The sequence below is a fragment of the Rattus rattus genome, chromosome 9 (genome assembly GCF_011064425.1).
Source record: "Rattus rattus isolate New Zealand chromosome 9, Rrattus_CSIRO_v1, whole genome shotgun sequence".
Lineage (NCBI taxonomy): Eukaryota > Metazoa > Chordata > Mammalia > Rodentia > Muridae > Rattus > Rattus rattus.
In genome coordinates, this window is record NC_046162.1 from 51124310 (window position 1) to 51148782 (window position 24473).

The 24473-nt window shown below is 50.5% G+C and overlaps 1 protein-coding gene and 1 long non-coding RNA gene across 14 annotated transcripts in view; one reads left to right on the plus strand and one right to left on the minus strand.

The window, feature by feature from the left end:
- The window catches only part of Cacna1g (calcium voltage-gated channel subunit alpha1 G), a 67941-nt gene extending 57097 nt beyond the window's left edge, over nucleotides 1-10844 (plus strand). For 9 of the 13 annotated variants that reach the window (XM_032913258.1, XM_032913261.1, XM_032913260.1 and 6 more), the window contains 10 exons: nucleotides 467-618; nucleotides 1229-1338; nucleotides 2043-2176; nucleotides 2427-2497; nucleotides 2594-2672; nucleotides 2770-2891; nucleotides 3195-3548; nucleotides 7649-7826; nucleotides 8067-8236; nucleotides 9369-10844. In XM_032913258.1, coding sequence (XP_032769149.1) covers nucleotides 467-618; nucleotides 1229-1338; nucleotides 2043-2176; nucleotides 2427-2497; nucleotides 2594-2672; nucleotides 2770-2891; nucleotides 3195-3548; nucleotides 7649-7826; nucleotides 8067-8236; nucleotides 9369-10100 — 2102 coding nt within the window. In that variant the 3' untranslated portion in view covers nucleotides 10101-10844. Of the gene's footprint in view, nucleotides 1-466; nucleotides 619-1228; nucleotides 1339-2042; nucleotides 2177-2426; nucleotides 2498-2593; nucleotides 2673-2769; nucleotides 2892-3194; nucleotides 3549-4275; nucleotides 4420-6103; nucleotides 6239-7648; nucleotides 7827-8066; nucleotides 8237-9368 lie in introns of all 13 variants that reach the window. The other 4 variants (XM_032913255.1, XM_032913254.1, XM_032913256.1 and 1 more) reach the window with 2 other exon arrangements.
- Nucleotides 8589-24448, minus strand: LOC116909628. The gene is made up of 3 exons (XR_004389086.1): nucleotides 24291-24448; nucleotides 10125-10702; nucleotides 8589-9692 (listed from the first exon to the last, which is right to left on the minus strand). It is a non-coding gene; the product is annotated as an uncharacterized LOC116909628 (long non-coding RNA).
- Nucleotides 24449-24473: the final 25 nt, after the last annotated feature.

Sequence of the window (24473 nt, forward strand, 5' to 3'; positions counted from 1 at the left end):
CCTTCGGCGGCCCTAGGGGCTGAGCCTGGAGAAGGCTTTGGAACCTTCGCCTCCGTAGCTGGAGCTCCCTGTGAGCCCGATTAGATGGGGCCTTTCATCTTATTGATCCACTTTGCTGCTGAACATGGAATCAAAGGTCGTAAGGGGCTGGTGTGATTTAGAGGTTGCCCGAGAATGTGGGCTCACCCAGTGTCTAATGTGGAGGAGGGGCTTTGCATGCCTCTGTCCCATCCCACCCTGACTGCAGGCAGTAGAACAGATGCTTGACAGGGGACAGGCCAAAACAGCCAGCCCCTGCATAGGGCAGCGGGGGTGGGGGTGTGTGTGGGGGGTGGGGATTGGGATGCTGGTGACCCGGAATGTTTCAGCACTGGTGTAGAGGCTGGCAGCTGGGAGGGGCTGCGGGTGGAGGGGTGCAGGGGATAGTGCCTGATGTTTGCTCTACTCTCTTTCCTGCCCCCACCAGAAGCCCAGTGCAAGCCCTACTACTCTGACTACTCGCGATTCCGGCTCCTTGTCCACCACCTGTGTACCAGCCACTACCTGGACCTCTTCATCACTGGTGTCATCGGGCTGAACGTGGTCACTATGGCCATGGAACATTACCAGCAGCCCCAGGTGAGAGGTATAGCCTCTGGGTGCCAGGCAAGTATAGCTACATGGGTCCTTGTACCTGCCGCCATGTCTTTAGAGGTGGGTATCACATTTGTTTTGAACAGAAGGACACTAAGTCTCGGTAGGTTAGTTGGCTAGGAAGTGGGGAACGAGTACATTTTTACTGAGCATCTAGCATGTGTGGCTCTGGGCCTTGGAAGGTGAAGAAAACAGACTGATGTTTGCTTGCCCTTCGAGCCTCAGATTCTAGTAAATTCTCAGCCCCCCCCCCCAGACTCATCTGTTTCCAGTCATCCCTCTCATCCACCTTCCCCGACAGTCTCCATCTGCACAGGGCGGAGGCTGACCTGATCATGGACAAGCCTTCTTCCAGTCTTAGTGTCCTGTGCCTTCTGGCACATTCTCCTGTGTGTCTCAAGGAGAAGTGAGACGCCATGTTTGAATAGTCATGGGATAGTGGCCAGGGGTCAGCCGTCATGGTAGGAAAGGGGGAAAACAGGCTCCCTCAGCTTCACCTTACTTCCCGGCTCTGGGAGGTATTGTGATGGAGGGGTGGGGCGGGCTTCAGCCTTGGGCCTAAGGAAACCCTGCCTCTGGCCCCCACCCCTGCCAGATCCTGGACGAGGCTCTGAAGATCTGCAATTACATCTTCACCGTCATCTTTGTCTTTGAGTCAGTTTTCAAACTTGTGGCCTTTGGCTTCCGCCGTTTCTTCCAGGACAGGTAAGAGCAGAGAGAGGCCTGGGAGAGTAGAGAGTAAGTAGAGATGCGTCTCCTGGGGGAACCAGCCAGGCTGCCTTTGAACCTGAAGACCTAGCTTAACTCTGGGAGTCCAGCTGCCACCCTGGAACCGAGGGTGACGGTGGTCACGGTGGTCACGGAGCCAGGGCTGACGGGATGGGAGGGATTCGGGGTCTGACAAGGAAGGGCTTAGAGAGCTTTGGCAGCAAGAAATCACCATAGCCTCGGATGGCAGTAATGCCACAGGGTCCGGCTTGGAGCTGCTCTGCCTACTGGATTGGAATCCTAGTCACTTAGTGACCGGTGACTTTGGGAGTGCCTCGGTTCCCTCGTCTGCGAAATGAATGCTACCCTGTCCATGTCAGAGTTGTGATATGGATATAAAGCTCTTAGAACAGCACTCTGCTCAAAGTGAACAGATAAACACCGAAAGCAAAGACAGATGAGGCCAGGCGCCTTGATGGCTCGTGCTTGGAGTCTCTGCATGCTGCAAGGCTCAGACAGGACAAGAGTTCGAGTTCAGTTTGAGAAATGTAGCAAAATACCCTACCGGGGGGAGGGGGCAGGGATAATGATTAGAAATGAAAAGCACAGGCCCTTCCCAGAGCTAATTTTCTTGTGCCACCATAGTGCTGTCCCCCATGCTCCCTTCCCCCACTCAGGGAGCTGCATTCCCGATTTTCCAGGTGGAACCAGCTGGACCTGGCTATTGTGCTTCTGTCCATCATGGGCATCACACTGGAGGAGATTGAGGTCAATGCTTCGCTGCCCATCAACCCCACCATCATCCGTATCATGAGGGTGCTCCGCATTGCTCGAGGTAGGTCCAGCACTCGTGCCTGCCTTCCCCTGGTGATCGGCTTGCACAGGGAGATGGAGAACCAGATGGCTATGAGGATGGCTCTGGGTTTCCAGGGCCTTTCTCCCAGCCTGTGTATTAAAGGCTTGCCCAGCATGAGTGGGCTGGGATATGGGTGAGCCATCCCACCAGTTCCAGCCCAGCCTGGCTCTCCCAGCTACGTGATGGGGGACCCGGCGGGGCCAGCTCACAACACTGTCCTGTTCTGCAGTTCTGAAGCTGTTGAAGATGGCTGTGGGCATGCGGGCACTGCTGGACACGGTGATGCAGGCCCTGCCCCAGGTAGCTGGGAGGTGGGGTGGGCAGAAGGGCAGGGACCTCAGGGAAGCTGGCTGGAGAGCCAGCAGCGTCTTTTCCGTGTCTTTTCCTCTTCTCCAGGTGGGGAACCTGGGACTTCTCTTCATGTTGTTGTTTTTCATCTTTGCAGCTCTGGGCGTGGAGCTCTTTGGAGACCTGGGTGAGTTGAGGTTTAGGGGCGGTGGAGGAGGCAGGGGTGGAGAGCCAGAGGGATCGTGAGACTGACATGGTTCCCCCCCCTTCCCTTCTTCCCCCAGAGTGTGATGAGACACACCCTTGTGAGGGCTTGGGTCGGCATGCCACCTTTAGGAACTTTGGTATGGCCTTTCTGACCCTCTTCCGAGTCTCCACTGGTGACAACTGGAATGGTATTATGAAGGTGAGAACCTGGAGGACGGGGACCCCTCTCGGGGCTGCTGGAACAACAGGGGGGACACCTAGCCTCTGATGTAAGAGTCTTGGAGAGGATGTATTGGCCATGAATAAAAGCCATTGTCGCCCGTGTCAGAACACTCTGGGCTCTTTCCTTAGGACGTGCTCTGATTCACTCATCCTTCACAGCACCAGGACACTGATGTCCCTTCTCACCCAGGGCCTTCTCCTTCAGGACTCTGATATCCCACGATAGCTCCACGGGCTGCCTTCCCCACCCTCACGCCTCTGCCCTCCACACCTCCCACAGGACACCCTCCGGGACTGTGACCAGGAGTCCACCTGCTACAACACTGTCATCTCCCCTATCTACTTCGTGTCCTTTGTGCTGACGGCCCAGTTTGTGCTGGTCAACGTGGTCATAGCTGTGCTGATGAAGCACCTAGAAGAAAGTAACAAAGAGGCCAAGGAGGAGGCCGAGCTCGAGGCCGAGCTGGAGCTGGAGATGAAGACGCTCAGCCCGCAGCCCCACTCCCCGCTGGGCAGCCCCTTCCTCTGGCCCGGGGTGGAGGGTGTCAACAGTCCTGACAGCCCTAAGCCTGGGGCTCCACACACCACTGCCCACATTGGAGCAGCCTCGGGCTTCTCCCTTGAGCACCCCACGGTGAGCAACTGCACCCCTTCCAAAGGGCAGGAGAGGGACAGGGAGGGCAGGGCAAACAGCAGCTCGGTGGGGACATATAGGAGCCCAGCAGGCCCCAGGGCTTCTCCTCCATGCTCCTTGCCCCTCTTACCTCCATGTTGAGGGGCTAGCTGCCAAGTGCTCCTCCCCAGAATGACTGCCATATTCTCTGTATACTATACTGCTGGCCACCCTCTAGCAAAGCCGTGGCAGTCTTCCTAGCTCCTCTAGCCTGGTGTGGCTTCCCCTTCAAGGCTCCTAGGTTCAAGGCTAAGTTCTCTGTTTCCTTCATGTTTCTTTTTTACCCTTACCTCTTTCCTACGTGCTCTCTTACCTTCCTGACTCTCTCCCATCTCCCCTTCTTCTCCTCTTTATTGTTCCCTCTCCCCTGTGGACACTGACTATTCCCATCCCCCACCTCTCCTTCCTCCTGCACCTTCCCCATGCTCCTCTCTCATCTCCCTGTTGCTGTGTGTTTGTATATGTGTGTGTATTTGTGTGTGTGTGTGTGTGTGTATTTGTGTGTGTGTGTATTTGTGTGTGTGTTTGTGTGTGTGTGTGTGTGTGTGTGTGTGTGTGTGTGAGACATGGGTTCCACTTCTACTCTTCCCACCCCTTTCCAATCCCCCCCCACCCTGATACTTATTGTTCCCCCTCTGACCCCTGCTCCCCTGGCTCTCCGGCTCCCCTTATGGGCTGGTCCTCCCAGGACAGACAGCTGTTTGACACCATCTCCCTGCTGATCCAGGGCTCCCTGGACGGGGAGCTGAAGCTGATGGACGAGCTGGCAGGCCCAGGGGGCCAGCCCTCTGCCTTCCCTTCCGCCCCAAGCCCGGGCGACTCCGACCCACAGGTTACTGTGCCCTGTCACGTGCTCCTTCCTCTGACCCTGCCGAGTTGTGCCATGCTGTGCTGTGCTTCTGGGGTGGCTGGGGGCGTGGCCTGCCCACCGAGTACCTAGAGAAAGAGAAGCTGTAGGGCCAGGTAGTTGAACACTGCAGCTGGCAGTAGGCAGTGGGGAGGGTTGTCCAGGCTCTAGGAAGTAGGAAAATCACCCCATCAGGGGAGAGAGAGGATGGAGGAGGAGCTTGGAGAGATTCATAAGAAAGATGCTGGAAGAGAGCAGAGATAGGGCAGTGGGATTTGAGGGGTAAAGGAAGCTAGGTATCAGGTCTAGGTAAGAAGATCCCGTGAGGTTAGTGCAAGTGGCCATGGGACCCACAGAAGGACATGTTTTAGCTAGTCTGATTGTTGTGTGCAGTACTCATCCACACTCCTCTGGTAGCCTTGTAATCACAAAGTCCACTGGACGTGATGAGGGCTGTCATAGGCAGTTTCCCTATTCTGAGGGAATAGAAGTGAATTCTGGGACATAGACGTGAAGTAGGACTTGGTTTCCTCGCCAAATGCAAATCCCTTCCCAGAGCTCCTAGGGTGCTCTTCCTTTCCTAGGCGCAGCTTACCCTGAGCTGTTGCCTTCTTGGTCCCTCCAGCTCTGCTCTCCTCCCCCACTAAATACTCCTTCAATACCCTACCCCCACCCCAGGTCAGGGGTATGGACTACAGCTGAAGCCTAGTGGACACACAACCTGCTGGGAGAAGGGGTGGGCTCACAGGTTCCTAGGCAGTCTTTAGCCTGGTAGGCAATCGACAGTGGTTTTCACATGGTAAAGACCCGTGCTTCTTGTTAGAATTCAGTCTCAGACCTAGCAATGACCTAGAAAGGGAATCTAGCTAGTCTCTTCCCCAGGCTCCCCCATTCTAAGCTAAGCTCACCGGAAAGGTGGAGGGAGGGGAGATGGGATAGGACAGTGATCAGAACAGCCCACCCAAATGCCACTCACCCCCTAGGAGAAGCTCCTAGGTGAGCCAGCTAGATGATGTGGTGGCCCAAGTGCGCCCCCTTCACACTAGCTGGGAGAGCGCTTCTTAAGGCCCACATTGGAGAAGGGGGAGCAGGCTGCAAGGCAGGCGGAGGAGGGCCCATGAGGGGAGAAGCCAGAATCTGGGGGCAGGCCAAGTCCTGCTAGGCTTTTGGAAGCGAAGAGAATAGGCAGAAAACAGCCGTCAGACTGGTGGCATTGTCCCCAGCGTGCCCCCCCCACCCCCCGCTGCCATGCCGCTCTGTCTGCAGAGAGGAGACGGGGCTTTGCTGGCCTTTCTCCTTTTTATTTTGTTTGTTTAGTATCATCTTTATGAGGGTGGAAGCCCTCTCCTCTGCTCTCTCCCTGGGTGCTGGTAGTGTGGGAGGGGGCTGCTAAGATGCCCGGGGTATCTTTAGAATGTGTTTCTGCGTCTCTTGGTCTCTCTGCTTTGCCAGTGTTTGCTCTGTCTCTTTGGTGCCTGCCGCAGACTCTCTGATCAGCACAGGGGGTTGGAGTGGGAGAGGGGAGGGGCCGTGGGTATATTGGGCGAGGGGTGGGGAGTGAAACGGGATGCCTTCTTCCCAGCTTTGTGCAAAGGGGAAGTGGGGGGCTGCGAGTGTGCCCGAGTGTGTGTCCTGGTTTCTCATGCCTGCTCATCTCTCTCCTGTCTAGATCCCTCTAGCTGAGATGGAGGCTCTGTCTCTGACGTCAGAGATTGTGTCTGAACCGTCCTGCTCTCTAGCTCTGACGGATGACTCTTTGCCTGATGACACTCACACACTCTTACTTAGTGCCCTGGAGAGCAATGTACATGCACACATACATCCCTTGCCGCTCCCTCAGCCTGGGCTCGGCTGGCCGCAGGGCTCCATATCTTCCTCCCACTCTGGGTCCTGCCCAGAGGCGTTCACTTGTAGGCACCAAGTGCCCTAGCCCTTGCTGGCGTGAATTTTTCCTTTTACCCTTTGGTGGATAAAGGAATTAGATAAGAGAAAACTAAGACCCTGCTCAGAGGGGTCACATGAGCAGCCGTGGTGACAGGGTTATTCTAGGAATGACAGCCTAAAACAGAAGTGGCTTGGAAGCCAGCTTCTGTGTTTGGAGCCCTGTACCAGCCAACCCTCCCTCCCTGCTCCCTCCTCCTGCCTCTCTCTCGTGAGACTCACTAGTGTCCTGGGTGAGACCCATATCTTTGCTGTCACCACCATGCCTTTCCCCGGGGAGTCTTCCTGTTTCCTTTGGCTGTCCCTGTGTGTCCTTGTGTCCAGTCCTCAACAGGCTCTGGGGGCTTTGGTACTTTGACCTTTATACCCTTCCTCAGTTTCCCTTACCCCCTCCCCCAACAGTGAGCAGCCCCCCTCCTCTCACAGATTGCCTTCTGGTGTGAGAGCTGGGCCAGCTGAGGCAGGCTCTTGATCAAAGTCTGGGAGGGGCTCTAGAGGGTGTGGCTGGTTGGAAGGAGTGGGTTCTGGGGTTGGGAAGACAAGATTCAGACTCTATTCAGCACAGCCATCTTGCTGGGACTGAGACTAGCTGAGCCCATGGGCGGGGAGGGGCTTTGCAGCCATCCCCGAGATGGAGTAGCCTAGGGAAAGGAATTCTAAAGAGGGAGAGAAACCGTTGGTTTCTGTCCTTGGTTTCCTATTCCGGGATCCAGGGCTGATCACTGCCTTTCTTTAAAACAGGTTTCCCAGACCCACTCCCACCTCAGCCTGTCCCCTGAGGGAGTACTGAGTTCCCAGTGCCCGGGACTTGCTACCCTCTAGAGTCTCTGTGTGGTTAAAGTAGATCCTCAGACTAGTGTGGGACATGCCCCTTGTGTTTACCTGTTACTTAATCCGTGTGGATCTAGCTCAGGCCTGTCCCCTGTTGATCTCTGGGGTAACTTTCTGACTCTCTAAGGAGATCACATGCAGTGCTGGGGGCTGCTCTCTCTTCGCTCACCCCTCCTCGTTCTCCACCATCCCCAGCCCAGAGGCTCACGGGTGATCCTGTAGGCATGCTCTCGGGGTGGGGCCTTTCCACTCCTTCCTCCTTGTCTGCAGAGACTCATTGTATGCCTTCCCATTTCCTACCATGCTCATACCCATTACCTTGGCCTAGGAGGGTGTGGAGGTGGGTGTGGGTAGGTGGGGCTTAGTTCCCCGCTGTCTAGCTTTTCCTCAGCTACCAACGCCATCTGCACACTCCTCACCCCATCCCCTGATCCTTTTGCAGATGGTACCCCACCCCGAGGAGGTGCCAGTCCCCCTAGGACCAGACCTGCTGACTGTGAGGAAGTCTGGTGTCAGCCGGACGCACTCTCTGCCCAATGACAGCTACATGTGCCGCAATGGGAGCACTGCTGAGAGATCCCTAGGACACAGGGGCTGGGGGCTCCCCAAAGCCCAGTCAGGTACCAAGGCTGGGGTGAAACAGCTTAGCTCACACAAGGAGAGCCAACCTTGCCTAAGACCAACAAAAACAGTGTCTTCTTCTTTTGAAGAAACCCTAAGCTAAAGGGAGATACCCAGACTGGAGGAAGTAGCTTTCATCCCAGGGCAGTGAGGGGAAAGACCCGATGGAAAGGAAGACCTGAGGGGAAGCATCAAAGACAATCTCTACTCACTCACCCTTCCGTGTCCCTTCCCTACAGGCTCCGTCTTGTCCGTTCACTCCCAACCAGCAGACACCAGCTGCATCCTACAGCTTCCCAAAGATGGGCACTATCTGCTCCAGCCTCATGGGGCCCCCACCTGGGGCACCATCCCTAAACTACCCCCACCTGGCCGCTCCCCTCTGGCTCAGAGGCCTCTCAGGCGCCAGGTAAGCCAGTGTGTGCAGGGTTGGACCCAGGGTGGGGCTCGCCCGTCGGAATTCCTATGCTGTTGGTAATGACCAGAGTCGACTCTTTGATTCTTCCAGCAAATGTATACCGCATGCCAAGTGATAGAGCCTAGGGACTAGGGACACGGTACTGGGTAAAGGAGAAGTCGTCGGAGTTTGCCCCCCCATCCCATGCACACACCTTGTTTCACGGAGGAGGCCTAGGGTCCAAGGTTGTTGCCAGGGCAACCGACATCCCCTGGAGGTGGTACCCGGGTATCAAGGCTCCCAATCCCAGGCCCAGAGCTTCCATCAATTCTTCACACACTGGGCTAAACTGAAGGACACAGGGCAGGATCTAAGTGTCTTTATTTCCGGGCAATCCTGGGGTCCACTGTCCATGAACCAGAGAGAGACTAATGGAGCCAAGTGAGGCTTGTGTGCCTTGCGTTGATGTCTGGGTCTCCTGATCACAGATATAGGAATATCTGTCAGCATCATGTTCTTGTGGAGCAGGCAAGATCCCTCTTCCTTCAGCCACTTCCTGCTGCTAGGCACTGGGACACAGTCCCTGCTCTCTGAGCTCAGTGGACACACATGCCACCAGATCACTGCAGCCCCAGGTTATAGCTGCGTGGTGCTTATGTGAGCTGTGTGAGCGCAGAGGAGACAAGGGTTGGTTTCCTTGAAGTGGACTGCCATGTGCTCATCACAGAAAACCCATGTTCAGCATAACCAGGGATACTTGTCGTCAGGAAGGGTATTCAAAGCCAAGGGACTTGCTTGCTGCCTTGCTCTCTCTCCCTAAAGGCTAGAGGCACAAAGGGGCCAGTTTGGGAAACAGAGCTTGTATGTATGAGTTCTTTCTGGTGTCCCAGGGCCCAAAGACTGCACAGAGTTCCTCCTGCAGATTTAGGGAAATGGAGCAGGAGGATAGAAGAAAAATGTGGTGGTTGAAGGGTGGTCCTCAGAGCTCAGAGGGCTTATACCCCCCTTCTCTCAATAAGAGAAGCTAATAGGGTGGTCCTGCAGCTGTGTGGGGATTAGGCACAGCCAACATGACAGAAAGGATAAAAGAGAATCCACGTTGAAAGGAAATCCCTGGGCTGAGCCCTGCTTCCACTCCCTACAGGCAGCAATAAGGACTGACTCCCTGGATGTGCAGGGCCTGGGTAGCCGGGAAGACCTGTTGTCAGAGGTGAGTGGGCCCTCCTGCCCTCTGACCCGGTCCTCATCCTTCTGGGGCGGGTCGAGCATCCAGGTGCAGCAGCGTTCCGGCATCCAGAGCAAAGTCTCCAAGCACATCCGCCTGCCAGCCCCTTGCCCAGGCCTGGAACCCAGCTGGGCCAAGGACCCTCCAGAGACCAGAAGCAGCTTAGAGCTGGACACGGAGCTGAGCTGGATTTCAGGAGACCTCCTTCCCAGCAGCCAGGAAGAACCCCTGTCCCCACGGGACCTGAAGAAGTGCTACAGTGTAGAGACCCAGAGCTGCAGGCGCAGGCCTGGGTCCTGGCTAGATGAACAGCGGAGACACTCCATTGCTGTCAGTTGTCTGGACAGCGGCTCCCAACCCCGCCTATGTCCAAGCCCCTCAAGCCTCGGGGGCCAACCTCTTGGGGGTCCTGGGAGCCGGCCTAAGAAAAAACTCAGTCCACCCAGTATCTCTATAGACCCCCCGGAGAGCCAGGGCCCTCGGCCCCCATGCAGTCCTGGTGTCTGCCTCAGGAGGAGGGCGCCGGCCAGTGACTCTAAGGATCCCTCGGTCTCCAGCCCCCTTGACAGCACGGCTGCCTCACCCTCCCCAAAGAAAGACACGCTGAGTCTCTCTGGTTTGTCTTCTGACCCAACAGACATGGACCCCTGAGTCCTACCCACTCTCCCCCATCACCTTTCTCCACCGGGTGCAGATCCTAGCTCCGCCTCCTGGGCAGCGTTTCTGAAAAGTCCCACGCAAGCAGCAAGCAGCCACGAGGCACCTCACCTGCCTTCTTCAGTGGCTGGTGGGGATGACGAGCAGAACTTCCGGAGAGTCGATCTGAAGAGAACACAGCCCTGGAGCCCCTGCCTCCGGGAAGAAGGAAAAGGAGAAAGCCCAGTGTGGCCAAGGCTCCCGACACCAGGAGCTGTTGGGAGAAAGCAATACGTTTGTGCAGAATCTCTATGTATATTCTATTTTATTAAATTAATTGAATCTAGTATATGCTGGATGTACGACATTTTGTGACTGAAGAGACTTGGTTCCTTCTACTTTTATGTGTCTCAGAATATTTTTGAGGCGAAAGCGTCTGTCTCTTGGCTATTTTAACCTAAAATAACCAGTCTAGTTATATTCCCTCTTCTTGTAAAGCACAAGCTGGGACCGTGAGTGTATTACAACCCAACGGCGGCCCATCTTCAGCGGGAAGCAAGAACCATTTTGGAAACTGTCATGTAACTTACTTTCTCCTTTAACCTCGTCATCGTTTTCTGTAGGGGGAAAAAAAAAACAGAGAAAAAGAGAAAAAAAATGAGATTTTACAAATGAAATGGAACCTTTTTATATATACATACATACATATCTATATATCTATATATCTATATAAAATAAAGTAATTTTCCAAAATAAAAAGTTAATCACAGTCTAGAGTAAAAACAAAGGGGATGGAGAGATAGGCGTGTTTAGATGACCAGGGAGTCCTGGAGATGGGAAGTGGGTGGTGGGAGGGAAGATTCGGGGTTGCCGTGTGTGTGTGTGTGTGTGTGTGTGTGTGTGTGTGTGTGTGTGTGTGTGTACGCGCGTGCGTGTGTGTGTACGCGCGTACATTGGTATATATGAGCTTTGTGTTTGGGAAAGGAAGAGCTCAAATGCCCAACTCTGGAGGGCTCCATTCCTGCTCCTCCCCTGCAAGCAGAGGGAAGAGACCCCTGTGCCTGGGAGGGCTGGGAGGTGGGGGCTTCTGTTTTTCTATCAGAGCTTTATCGCATCCTCCGAGCCAGGCAGCTCAGAGAATGTGAGTAATTCCAGATTAATTCTTATTTCTGCTGACAGCTATCAGCCGCGCATTGAAAGCTAGAAATTGGCATAATGAAGCTGTTTTGGTTAATGGGACCAGTGGAGGCTGGGAGGCAGCCTCAGCTGCTGCCGCTCGAAATCAAGGGGCTAGTGGGGGGAGGGGCGAATGCTTCTGGGTTTTCCTGCCCTATTCTCCCACCCCAGCGTTTGCCACGCTCTGACTGGGCGGTGACCTGAGGTGTCTGGGCTAAAGCCTCTTGCCTTAAACTCCATCTATCTGCCTGCTGATAAGATTAATCTGTGTAAACAGAGCAGGTTGCCCCCACCCCACTGCCCCAAATGCAGGGATGGGGCCGGAGTCCAGAGGAGACCTCCTGAGGAAGCTGAAGGTTGGTGGTAGCCAGAACACTGAGTTGGGGAGCTGGCTCCCTGAGGGGTGATAAATGATCCGATCAAGGTGCTTACACGGTCTGCTGCTGCTTGCCCAGTGGGAGGGAGCCAGAGGGGGGTGGAGGCCACCAGTGCAGGGGGGCCAGGGGTGGAGAGCCACCTGTCCTAGAGCCACCTTTCTGGTGCTATGGCTGGCAATAGTCTCTAGGTCGAAGTTCTCATGCCAAAAAGGAGTAACCATAGACTCGGCCAGCCTCTTCACCCATCAGCTACCACAAACATCTGTCCTGCCCCACTTCCATTCCCTTGAACATCCCTGCCCTTTTAAAGCCAGGTGTGTGTGTGTGTGTGTGTGTGTACACTCATGCTTTGGCATAGAAATCAAACCCGGGGTTTTTATGTATTTGAGGCAGTACTCTACCGACAAGCTGCATGCCCACCCCTGGATTGGATTCTCGAAACCTCTATGAGATCCCTCATTCACAGCCCCCATTTGCACAGGCAGCTGGGAGCCCACAATGCCAGGTTGCTGGCTCCAGGTTGGGAGGCTGGAGTTGCAGGTGTCCATCCTCTGGCCTATTTCCTAAGCTGAGAGAGCTTTTCTGATTGCTCTTTTGGGCAGAAATGATACCACTCATGGAAGCAAACACCTGGTTTGATCTCCCTGGGGTGTATGAAGCCGCCAAGCTCTGATCCCTCTAGCCCTCTCGGATGGAGAAAGGGGGTGCTTGTACAAGCTGGCTTTTCTTTCTTTGCTTTTCTTTCTTTCCTTTTTTAAGGGAAGCTGTACAAAATTCCTAGAGTTTTGCCACCTGGATCCAGAGATTAAGCTTTTATATTTTGGTAAAATTCTGTAGCTGTCTGTCCCTTACGGGTGGGAGGTTTGGGAAGGGGGAGTCTGGGAGATCCCCCCTTCTTCTTCTCGTGGTTAGAAGATTGTGTCAAGGTGAAGCAGAAGGCTGAACCCTCTCCTTCACCCAGACTTTCCTCATTACCATCCCTGCCTCTGTAAACACACAGCAGTGCAGTAATATTGTAGTGTCACTTGAGGTAATGCATAGCATGCCTAATTCTTTCTACAATCCTGTTCCCCTGCTTCTCTCCTCCCAGTAATGACTAAAGCAGCGTGAGGAGGGCCACACTGAATATGCTTAAGGGTTGCTCTCCCGGGATCTACTGTGATCCACCAGGCGGGAAGGCAAAGCCCCCTTCTCCGGCTCCCGGTCCCATACCATCTATGGACCTGAGAGCACTTCTCTGGCAGGAAACAGTGCCTACATAGAGACACCTGGGTGGGGCTTTGGACATATGAATGGCAGAATGAAGGTAGATATTTGGGGTGGGGGAGAGTACTGTGGTTCACGCTTCCGACATTGTATAAAGTCTTTGTCGTCAGACTCAGTGATGCATGTCTGTAATCTCAGCCCTTGGGAGACGGAAGCAGGGGGATCAGGATTTGGAGGTCATCCTCCACCAACCACGTAGTGAGTTGGAAACCAGCCTAGGCTACAAAGATATTCCCTGTGAAAACCAACCGACTAAAAACCCACCATCAGAACAAATAACATTGGTGATGGAAAGAAACCGGCGTGTGTCATTGCACAGGTTTGAAAGGAGAGAAGCAGCAGCTGCTGGCACTTTAATGGTGCACGGTGATCTTGGGAAAGAGCGGCTGGGGAGCAGTTTTTGGTTAGGTCCTCCAGGACAGGGGCTTCTGAGACCAGGGTAGCGGGGCATGCCTCTGGAAGCGAGAGCATCTATCTCCCTGGGTGCACCGCCTTCATTCTTCTTCCTGGGGTTCAAAGAAGAAACTGTGTCAAGAGCACCAGGCCTCCACCTCAGGCTTGGCTGCTTCAGTTTCCTCCACCCCCAAGGCTCCAGGAAAAGGCCTGTCTGGGGGTGGGGAACTGGGGGAAAGGAGTGATCTGAGCTGGTGCTAAAAACAAACCCAAGGCTCACACGCAGTCTCTCGCTCCTCCAAGTGCTGAAGCCACGGAAGCACCGGGCTAGCATTTTTTTTTTCCCCATGCAGTGGCGGCGGGTTCAGAGAGGTTAAGGTACTTGCCTGAGGTCACACAGGCAGAATTTGGCCGAGTTTGACTCTAGGGCTGGCCTTCTGCGGCTCACACCTCCTCGGTCCCTTCTCATCGAGGAGGGAACGGGTAGTGATAGGAAAAAATCCATGCTTACAAAATGAGAAGAATTTGAAGGAAGGCTAGAGGGACCCTTCCTTGAAGCAGTCACATTGGGTTTGTAGAGATATACTTGTGTTCCCCATGTGACACAGTGGGCTAGAGAGGTCCACAGATTCCCACCTGGTGGGATACTAGCCTCTAACATGATCCCAGCCACAGGGATCGTGGAGGATTCCTTTGACTCTGGGTGATTTCCAGGAACTCCAAGCCGATGCAGGTTCTGCAGTCACTCCAGGTTTCCAGGCAACACCCTTCCCAAGAATGGCTCTGCCCTTTGAAACCCTGGCACCTGCTTGCCTCAACCACCACTGTCTCCACCCTTCTCCTTTCCTGTCCCCACCTGGGCCTCTGCCCACTTTCCAAATAGGCTCCAGCTTCACTTTCACCGGCTTTCCCTTCGCGGTGCCCTACTGTCTCCCATTCTGAGCAAGCAACCTGCCCCACCTTTGGGACAGCCATGTAGTGAGGGCATCAGACACCAGGTGGCAGCACAGAGCACTTTCTGCTGGTGCCACCGGGGGATTCTTTTGAAGAGGGATAGATCCAGGAAGAAGATATAAACCCTGGTGGATCCTTCCACAGACAGAAGCACTGTGTAGCCCCAAAGAGGAAGCAGCTTACGTTGAAGAACTTGTCTGTGTGGAACCTCGGATTAGAATACACCATCTGTGCACTGGGGAGCCACAGCTCATTAGAAAGGGAGGGTGAGCCCCCGGTACCAGTGATGTCCCCTAAGGCCACTGAACTAATCCCAGACAGAGGTAGCATGTAGGATAGGGGACTTAACTCTCAAAGCAAGTTTAGTTGTCAACTGATCCCACCTATAGGGCAGGATAAAATGCATCAAGGAATACGCTGCCCAGTAAATTCCAGGAGCGAAGTCTGCCTCAAACCTGACACTCTGCATTCCTTAGTTCCATCCCAACGCATGAGCTTACCTGAGGCCCACAGGTCCTATTAATTATTACTTTGAAAACTCTGGAATCAGATGCAGTAGCCAAGCCCTCACCTGCATGGCAATTAGATGGGGGAGCAGGCTGGGCAGAGGGCAGCCTTGCTGAGACTGGGAGGGGACCAGGCAGCTCCAGCTGGGCTAAAGTCTGGAGGAAATAGAGCTGCTGCTTGGGAAGCCAAAAGTGGGAGGCAGGGCGTGCTCTGGAGCCTAATTTAGGGCAGTTCCCAAACTTGAGGGGGTCTGTAAAGGAGCTATTCAATGAAGTGGGGGTCACATTGCTGTTTCTACACTGTCCCTTTTGCTAGCTCCCACCTGCCACACCCAGAGGCGCATTTCCTGGGCCTAGGTCTCCCTGTCTCCTTTGCCCGTCTTTCTAGCTCCTGCTGTTGTGCCCACTCTGGATTTGCCGCCATCTTCTCTTGCTGTTTTCATGCCAGGAAACGCCTGATGCTGGACTGCCCCACGATGCTCACTGGTGGGGGAGCCGTGGCTCGAGCTTGGAATCACAGCCAGGTGGAAAGGTAGGATGGGAGGCGTTGGCCACCAGACTGTGTTCCCCTCTAGGCCTCAACTCAAACCACGCGGGCCCCCGTGGCTCCTCGTATCTTGGTTCTGAACACTGCAATGCAGAGTGGCCCTTGCTCACTTTGGGGACTGTTCCTGTGACGACACGTGGCCTCACCACCTGCCTTCTGGGGAGAAATGCTCCTGTACAGATCAAACTTTCACCCAACCTGTAACAGTTTAACCGTATTTTCTGAGTTTTATTTATAGCTATGTACTCACTCCGCTACAGGCTGTGCACTCAACCTGTTCAGAATTAACCCTCTAAGAGTGTGAGCACTGCTGCTTACATTCCAACTTGCCGTGTTCCCTATTTCCCCTTTGGGACTCTCTCACGCCCCTGACTCAGAACAATGGATGCGGATGGAAGGCGTGGAATGTCTAAGACCTTTCTCGGGAAGCAGCAAAGCACTGAGAGCAACGTCCCTCCCTCCCTCTCCCCCAGAAATTTGTGGGTATAGATTCATATCATCTGATTGTGGCTTTGTGTGCTGTTCTGAATCAGTAGGACCAGAAAGACTGTTTCCTCCCTAAGAGAATTCTGTAGAAGATGAAAACAAAGACTCCTTGCTCTTTCTCATTGCTGGATTTATTGTGCTGTTCAAAAGAGAGGATGGCCTTTGTCCAGATCCTGCATTTGAGACTCTCTTAGGTTGGGTTACTCTCTTTCAGACGAGGCTTCTCTTAGATTAGACTACAGTTAGATTAGGACAGTAGAGACCGAAATAGGAGGCCCACTCTTGGGTAAAGGGCTGTTGCGGTAAAATTTTTAAAATGCTTTCTTTTAACCCGCACTAGATCCAGCACTGCAGTGCCTCACGACGTCTGTTAGATATTTTCATCTCAGTCAGCAAAGCATCTCACCCGCTCTGCTCCATCCCATATCACACTGCCGATGGCTACTCTCTGAGCCTGGCAGCAATCTCTCTACCTGTCTAGTTCCCAAGGCAGGTTGCCACCATGCCAGACATACACATCCCAATTCCATGGCGGCCCAGTGTCTCCAGACACCACACACTCTCTTGAACTCAATTAAATCGCCACACAAAAGAACACCATAACCTCTGATCCAATTGATAATATAATTACCCACATAGACATCCAAAGCCCTGTACACATCCATCCCTTAAGAATATTTGTAACGACCTGTAAATGTGTAGAGAGGAATCTTTTTTTTTTTTAAGATTTATTTTATTTATATGAGAACACTGTAGCTGTCTTCAGACACACCAGAAGATGGCATCAGATCCCACTACAGATGGTTGTGAGCCACCATGTGGTTGCTGGGAATTGAACTCAGGACCTCTGGAAGAGCAGTCAGTGCTCCTAACCACTGAGCCATCTCTCCAGCTCCCATAGAGAGGAATCTTAACGCCTGCCTCCATCTTCTCTCAGCTGCTTCCTCTCCTTGCTCCCGTCTCCTCCTCCTCTCTAAAACTTTTCTCCTGCCCATCCTTCCTTCTCATCCAATGACAGGCCTCATTCTATCTTGTACTTACCTCCACCCGCATAATGACATCATCTTACAAGGGCACCAAGAACTAGTGTTTAATCTTTTATATGGCATGGCCACATTTGGAAGCCTTGCAGGAGGAAGCATTCTTTCTATTGCTGGGACAGTCTGGGGGCAAAGGCAAAAGACAGCAAGCAGTCCCAGCCACCCGCTTGAGTTGATGAGCAATAAGTTCACTTTTTGATAGGTGCAGAGCAAATTGGGCTCCTTTTTGTCAGCCTGATTTAGTCTGGGGAAAGTTCTTGCTTTCCCTCTGGGGCACTCTCTGTCCCCTGAATTTTGAGCTCATGCAGAGCAATGATTGACTCTGCTTCTAAGAATCAGAGCTAAGATGTCTTCAGAACAAATTTCTGAGCTTTTAAGTGTTGCCCCTGGTATCCTGATAGAGACTTGGGTAGGGCAGGGTGGGCTTGGTACCCAATTGTGCTGTGCAAAAGACAAGTTCAATGGAAACATCTAATACTTCAGAACCAAGTCAGGTGAGCTGTATTATCAACAGAAAAGAGGGGGAACTTCTGGAAAAATTACTACCTGCTAAAATTCTTGTAATCCCTCAGCCTAAATTTCTGCCAATTGGTAATCCATATTCACAAAATGACTTCCAAAAAAACAGTCTTTTTTTTTTTTTTTTTGGGGAGAGGTTGCCAGGCGTCTCAAACAGGGAGAATTCTTAACTGCATATCCCATCTTTAGAGAAGACAATTCCCAGTCGTGAAGGGTTCTTGTTTTCCTGCTTCAAGATTTTCTTTTTAGCATTAAAGAGAATGGGGGCCAAGGCCATTTCCCCAGGGAATAATAGGTGTTATAGCAAATATTATGAAATAGCACCTTTTGGCTGGCAAACCCTTATAGAATACTTACCACTGCTCAATATAGTTTATACCTCCAGGGATGGATGGATACATGGTGGCCAGCCGGTTGCTGCTTACAGTCAGAGGCAGAAACCCACTTGGAATATTATCGAGGATTCAACAAACCTTTGAAACCATAGCTCTACAACTATAGTCAAGACTATGGTTAGTAAACAGATCAGTAGAGCCACTGCTAAGGCTAGGAATAGTTTCTCTGATCATAGCACTCCTTCGGAGCCCTTTTCCGCTATCGGACATAAACCTACTGAGCCATTATATGAGCCTTGTCTATAATAAGCTATAGAGCGACAGACAATACAATGGCTGTTCACATTGCATCTCTTTCATTAGTTTATGAAAATGCAAATTCTGACTGCAAAAAAAACCAAAAACAAAAAAACGAGCCCATCTTCATTCCATAGCAGCTGCGGTCAGTGCTTGTACCAGCAAGTTTTCTGTCCATTTGACACAAGCTAGAGTCACCAGAGAGGAAGGAGCCTCCATTGAGAAAATGTCCCCATAGGATTGGACTTTCACCAAGCCTGTTTCTCAGTAAGTGATTGATGGGGGCGGTGCCAGCCATTATGGCACCCTGGGCTGGTGTCCTGGATTCTATAAGAAAGTGGGCTAAGCCAGCCATAAAGGAGCAAGCCAGTAAGTGGCACTCTTCCATGACCTCTGGACTTCCATGACCTCTGGATCAACTCCTGCCCTCCAGGTTCCTATCTTGTTTAAGTTCTTCTCCTGACTTCCTCCTGTGACAAATAGTGATGTGGACGTGTAAGCTAAATAAACCCTTTCTTCCCCAAGTTGGCTTTGGTCATGGTGTTCCATCACAGTGACAGAAACCCTGACTAAGGCAGCATGCTGCTATGGCTAAAGCATTTCAGAATGCTGGCGCCAAGGAGCACAAAGCCCAAGTTCTAGACGCAGCCCTGCAACCTCCTGCATGCTTTAAACATGGAATAAAAAAAAAGGTCATTCGCAAAAACAATGCAGACAAATGGATACAAACAAGTCCCAGCTTGGTAAACCCATCTTTAAAATATGTCCAAAGTATAATGGGAATTTTCTCTAGGACAATCAGTATCACTCTAAATTTGATAAACAAGGTGATCCAATTTCGGAAATGGGAAAATGAATTCTAAGGGAAACTAGTGTATTAAAGACATAAACCAGCCCTCCTGCACCCTGAGTTTGGAAACCCAGAGCCTCCTTTCCTACACTGTCTCCCAGATACCAGGAATGCAGACAGCTGTAGCCACTGCTGGTCTTATCCCTTTAGGCCTTTTGAAACACCCGCTCTGGTTGCACCCCTAACGCTAAGACTCTGAGATATTTACTCATCAGTATTAAAAATAATTCAATATTAGATATGCCTTTAGTTAAAGATATAAAATTAGGTGTAATAGGAAAAAGCAATGAGGCTCCCCACAGACTTATGCAGACTCCTTCCTACAAAATGTTTTGGCTAAATTTTAGGTGAAACAAATTGGGTGATGGGAAGTGTTTTTGTTTGCCCAGATGTTGCTGATTCAGATTACATGGGTCAAATTCATACTGCAGTTCATTCCTGGCTGCTCCAAGACATGTCAACATTAACTCAACCGGCGCACTTGATTATTATCCCTTATCCAATGTCCCCAAACTCACGATAACTATTGTGAAATCAAAATCAAAGACTTGATTCCTCAGATGTATACTGGACTCAGCTGATGTCTCTTGATAAACCTCATATTACAGTTTTAGTCAACCAGATCCCCATAACTGCCATGGTTAACACATGAGCTCATGTTTCTACCATAGCGAAACAATTCTATCCCTCCAAGTATGCTTCAGTCCCCAGACATAGACCTCCAAGGGATGGCTATCCCCTACCGGGTGTAGAAGCCTTATGTGCTGCCTCCCAGAATGCCAAGTGCATCTTGCAACCCTTAACCTTCTTCCCTTTTGGGACAAAACCTTCTGTCTCACTGGGGTTGAAACAGCTCTATGCCTGGGCATTCCTTTTTTCCTAACGGCCACTACAAGACACCTACTCAAACTTTCTTGGATAAAAGGTCCCCCTGGCTTGCGTGAATCAATGACCCCATAGATCTACCTGTCTCTGCCTCTTGTGCACTGGGATTAAGGGCATGTGACATCACACCTTGGCCCCATATAATAATAATAACAATAATAATTATTGTTGTTGTTTGTCTCAGGGTCTTACTGCTATGAACAGGCACCGTGATCAAGGCAACTCTTTTTTTTTTTTTTTTATTAAAAAAATTTTATATTTTTATTTTTTTTTCTTTTTTCTCTATTTTTTTTTTTTTTTTTTTTTGAGCTGGGGACCAAACTATAGCCTTGTGCTTTCAGACCACTGAGCTAAATTCAACCCAACTTTTTTTTTTTTTAAATATTTATTTGCTTTTATGTATGGAAGAGCACTGTAGCTGTCTTCAGACACACCGAAGAGGGCATCAGATCCCATTACAGATGGTTGTGAGCCACCATGTGGTTGCTGGATTTGAACTCAGGACCTCTGGAAGAGCAGTGGTGCTCTTAACCGCTGAGCCATCTTTCCAGCCCTCAAGGCAACTCTTAGAAGGACAACATTTAATTGGGGCTGGCTTACAGGTTCAGAGGTTCAGTCTATTATCCCCAAGGTGGGAACATGGCAGCATCTAAAGGAGAATGGTGCAGGAGGAGCTGAGGGTTTTACATCCTCATCTGAAGGCCGCTAGCAGAATTCTGACTTCCAGGCAGCTAGGATGAGGGTCTTAAAGTCCACACCCACAATGGCACACCTACTCCAACAAGGTCACACCTAGTCCAATAGGGCCACACCTTCTAATAGTGCCACTCCCCGGGCTGAGCATATACAAACCATCACATTATTAGTAGTATCGGTAATAAATATTATCATTGGTTTTTTTTACTGTCCCTTTACGCCCTGATGGTAAAGACTTGCTTTTTCCATACAGACTCTATAATCAAGCACCTATGTCTTCCTTTCAATGTGATGTTCTTCCCCAAGCATGACCAATAGCCCCACCTTCTGCCAATGGTGGGTTAACAAGGCAATGTGCCCTATTAGAACAAACATTCCACACAGCTATTGTGGTCATGCTGTCACTCATTCTGAGCAGCCAGCCCCCACCCAATGGCAGAACTTCCCCCACCCTTCCTGCCTTCTATTAAACTTTACTGATTACAATTGTCTGTTCTAAGAAAGCTAATGTTACGTTCTCCTCAGCGCCTCTCAGACACTATCAATGGCTTTCTGTTTCACTTGGGATTTCCCAATGTAGCCTTCTCAGCTTTTTTATTCTCTTAAAGGAGACACTGACTTAAACTCACCTCACAGGCTAACTCCTTGGGTTGGAGTAATCACAATTAGACATTCCAGTTCTGAATCATAGACAACTTTTCACAGGCACTTAGATTCAACTTCCCCATCGGCATTTTAAAACAGTTGTTTCTTTCCTATACACCTAACCAAATGTTTTTACTCAAAAAAAAGTTCGCTCAGGAAAAAAAACAAATCACTCTTACTCAACGAGACAGAACCAGAACCTCCTAACTCACTGGACAAGACCCCAATATTCTTTTTCTTTTTTTGTTAAAAATTTACTTATTTATTTTATGTATCTGAGTACACTGTCACTCTCTTCAGACACACCAGAAGAGGGCATCGGATCCCATTACAGTTGGTTGTGAGCCACCATGTGGTTGCTGGGAATCGAACTCAGGACCAATGGAAGAGCAGTCAGTGCTCTTAACTTCAGAGCTATTTCTTCAGCCCCAACCCTGATAGTCCTTATCCTTCTGTAACTCAAGACAAATTCAACATTCTCTAGCAGACCCTAGAAGAATGAGAAATAGTTTTTACTGATTTGGGGGGGGGTCACAAATATCATTTCACCTCCCTCCTATGAAGACTCTATGGAATGACATTACATTCCTTACAAGACTGCTCTCCCACAAGTACACATCCTATTTCTGATGCATTGATCATTTCTCAGAAGGAGCCAGTACATCAGGCAAAGGAGCCGTCCCACGTTGTGATAATGCTGGGATGTGGCTCTCTTGTCACCCTCCCAGAACAGCCCTGCCCCCCACCCACCATGGGCAAAACTTTTCCTACCCTTTCTGCCTTCAAACAGATCCTTGCTCAGACGTCCCATTAATGGACCCATTCTATGTGGCTCAAGCTGTCGGGCTCTTACTTCTAGCTGTTATGGAGGTCGTGCCCACCCCACTCTATTGTTCCCCTCTTGGAAAAGACCATAGACTTAATCCAATTATAATTAAAGAAGTTTGCTGATTAGTTGCTAGCAGGATGGCAGCCTCAGAGCCAAATCTCAGGCATGTCATGAAGGAAAGGTTTTGGGGTTTTTGTTTGTCTATTTTGGGGGTTTGGGTTTTTTTGTTTTGTTTTGTTTTGTTTTGTTTGATTGGTTGGTTTTTTTGTTTTGTACTGTTTCGGTTTTTCCAAATGGGGTTTCTCTCTGAGTAGCTCTGACTGTACTGGAACCCATTCTGTAGACCAGGCTGGCCTCAGACTCACTGTGATCCACCTGCTTCTGCCTCCCAAGTGCTGGGATTAAAGGCACGCACGCCACTACCCGACAGGGAAGTGTTTTTAAAAGGCAAAAACCACAAGAAGACCTTTAATATCTACACAAGCAAGCAGAAATGGTCCGCTCTGTTAAGTGGTCAAAGTGACCCACAGTATTCCTTGGTGTCTGTGTACACAAGTAACAGAAGTCAAAAGAGCAGTCATGTCACGACAAGTGGACGGTCACGGCTGTACGTTTCTGCGCCTGAGTCACTGGGAACTTATCCTCCAGGGACTGGAGTCAGAGGCAAACATCAAGTGGGTACCAAGATGGATGCCTAGCCTAAAAAGGAGTTTCTTTAGTCATCAGAAAGCCACCTTGGCTCATACCTCAGACTTCTTGTTGTCCGTGTTTAGCGCTATCCAAAGCCTTCTAGCAATCGTTGGCCCCACCGTCCCCCAGCCCGAGAGCAGTCAATCCCTGGGATCTTCATCCATTGTTCATTGGCAAATGGATGTAATTCATATAAATTTCTCAGTTCATTGAAAGCATTGTCCGCGCTTGTATGGATGCTTCTTCAGGCCTCGCCCTCGCTACCTCTCAAACATATGAGTCTGTTCAAGCTGTCAGTCTATCTGTCTGTAGACACTTGTTAACTGCCCTCATTGCAATGGGCGTCCCAAAACAAACACAAACAAGGGTCCCACTTATATATCTAAAACTTCTCTCTTTTTAACAGTTTTGGAAAATTCACCTATCTCATGGCATATATATACAATAATAAAATTATTGTTATTACTTATTATTATAACTAATTATATTATGAATATAATTTAGTGATATAGTAAATTCTCCATAATCCCCAAGGACAAGCCATAATTTAGCAACCTTATTGATTACAAAAAAAAGTCAAATTCATAAGCAAAAAGGTAGGGATAAGGAGATTGTCTTCTCGGGGCTGGAGAGATGGCTCAGCGGTTAAGAGCACTGACTGCTCTTCCAGAGGTCCTGAGTTCAAATCCCAGCAACCACATGGTGGCTCACAACCATCTGTAATGGGATCTGATGCCCTCTTCTGGTGTGTCTGAAGACAGCTACAGTTTACTCATCTATAATAAATAAATCTTTTTTAAAAAAAAAGGAGATTGTCTTTTTCAAACTCACTCAAGCAATGTTTAAAATTTTAAATTATTCCTGCCAATTTCCTTCCCCAAAATTGCAGAGAAACATCTTAAGAAGAGATTTTTACAAAAACTAATGACCCTGTATAAACTCCCTCAAAAATCCAACCAATAGCTGGAGGCTTCCCTTCCCCAATTAGTCAGACGCTCCTCCCCCCATTAATCAGAGCCCAGGCCTCACATCTGTGTTCTCGCTCACGGACTTCTGTAGATTCTAGAGTGACTGTTAAAGTCAGACCGTGAGCTGCTACCAAAAGAGAGCAGCCTGACAAATTCTACTGAATTTCAAATCCAAGTGTGCCCTTGTTCATTTGCCTCCAGCTTGGGAAGCACAGACAGGCAGGTCTCCGAGTACGAGGTCAGCTTGGTCTACAGAGTGAGTTCCAGGGTGGTCAAGGCTACACAGAGAAACCCTGTCTTAAACAAACAAACAAACAAACAAACAAACAAACAAAGCAACAACAACCAAGGATGAATTAACATAGGTTGGGTATCTACATGCAATACGCATGCGTTATATAGTTTTCTGTTAAATCCTCAGAAAACCGAGTGTGAAGGGTTATATTACAGTTATCCATACTTCACCAGTGCGAAAGTGGGGAAGAGAGGCGCAGTGGACAAGACTCAAAGTCACAGAACCTGAGAAGGCAGCAACTTAAGGGGACCACAGGGAAGAGTCACACGCCCATCTATTTGGTCCAACCTCCTGCCTCACTCTCCTGTTCTGCTCACCTGCGCAGAGACACGTCACATAACTGTGCTGCTGTCAGTTCTCTGGTAACATAGGAAGAGACTGGGCTCACAGCCACTTCACGTACTATAGATGATGATCCTGTATTTATTTACAAAGCGAGAAGTGGCCTTACCTTTATAAAGGACCTCTTTTACAGTGAGACTCATTCCTGGGTCCATCAACTTCAGGGTCTGGAAGCTCAGGGACTAGTACTGTCAACTACCCCTCCTTACTCTGCAGTCCCTTTCTGACAGTTCCTTTAGGTACCAGCAGTTTTACAGAGGCTGTGTTGCAATCGCTGGGACTGGAGAACTTG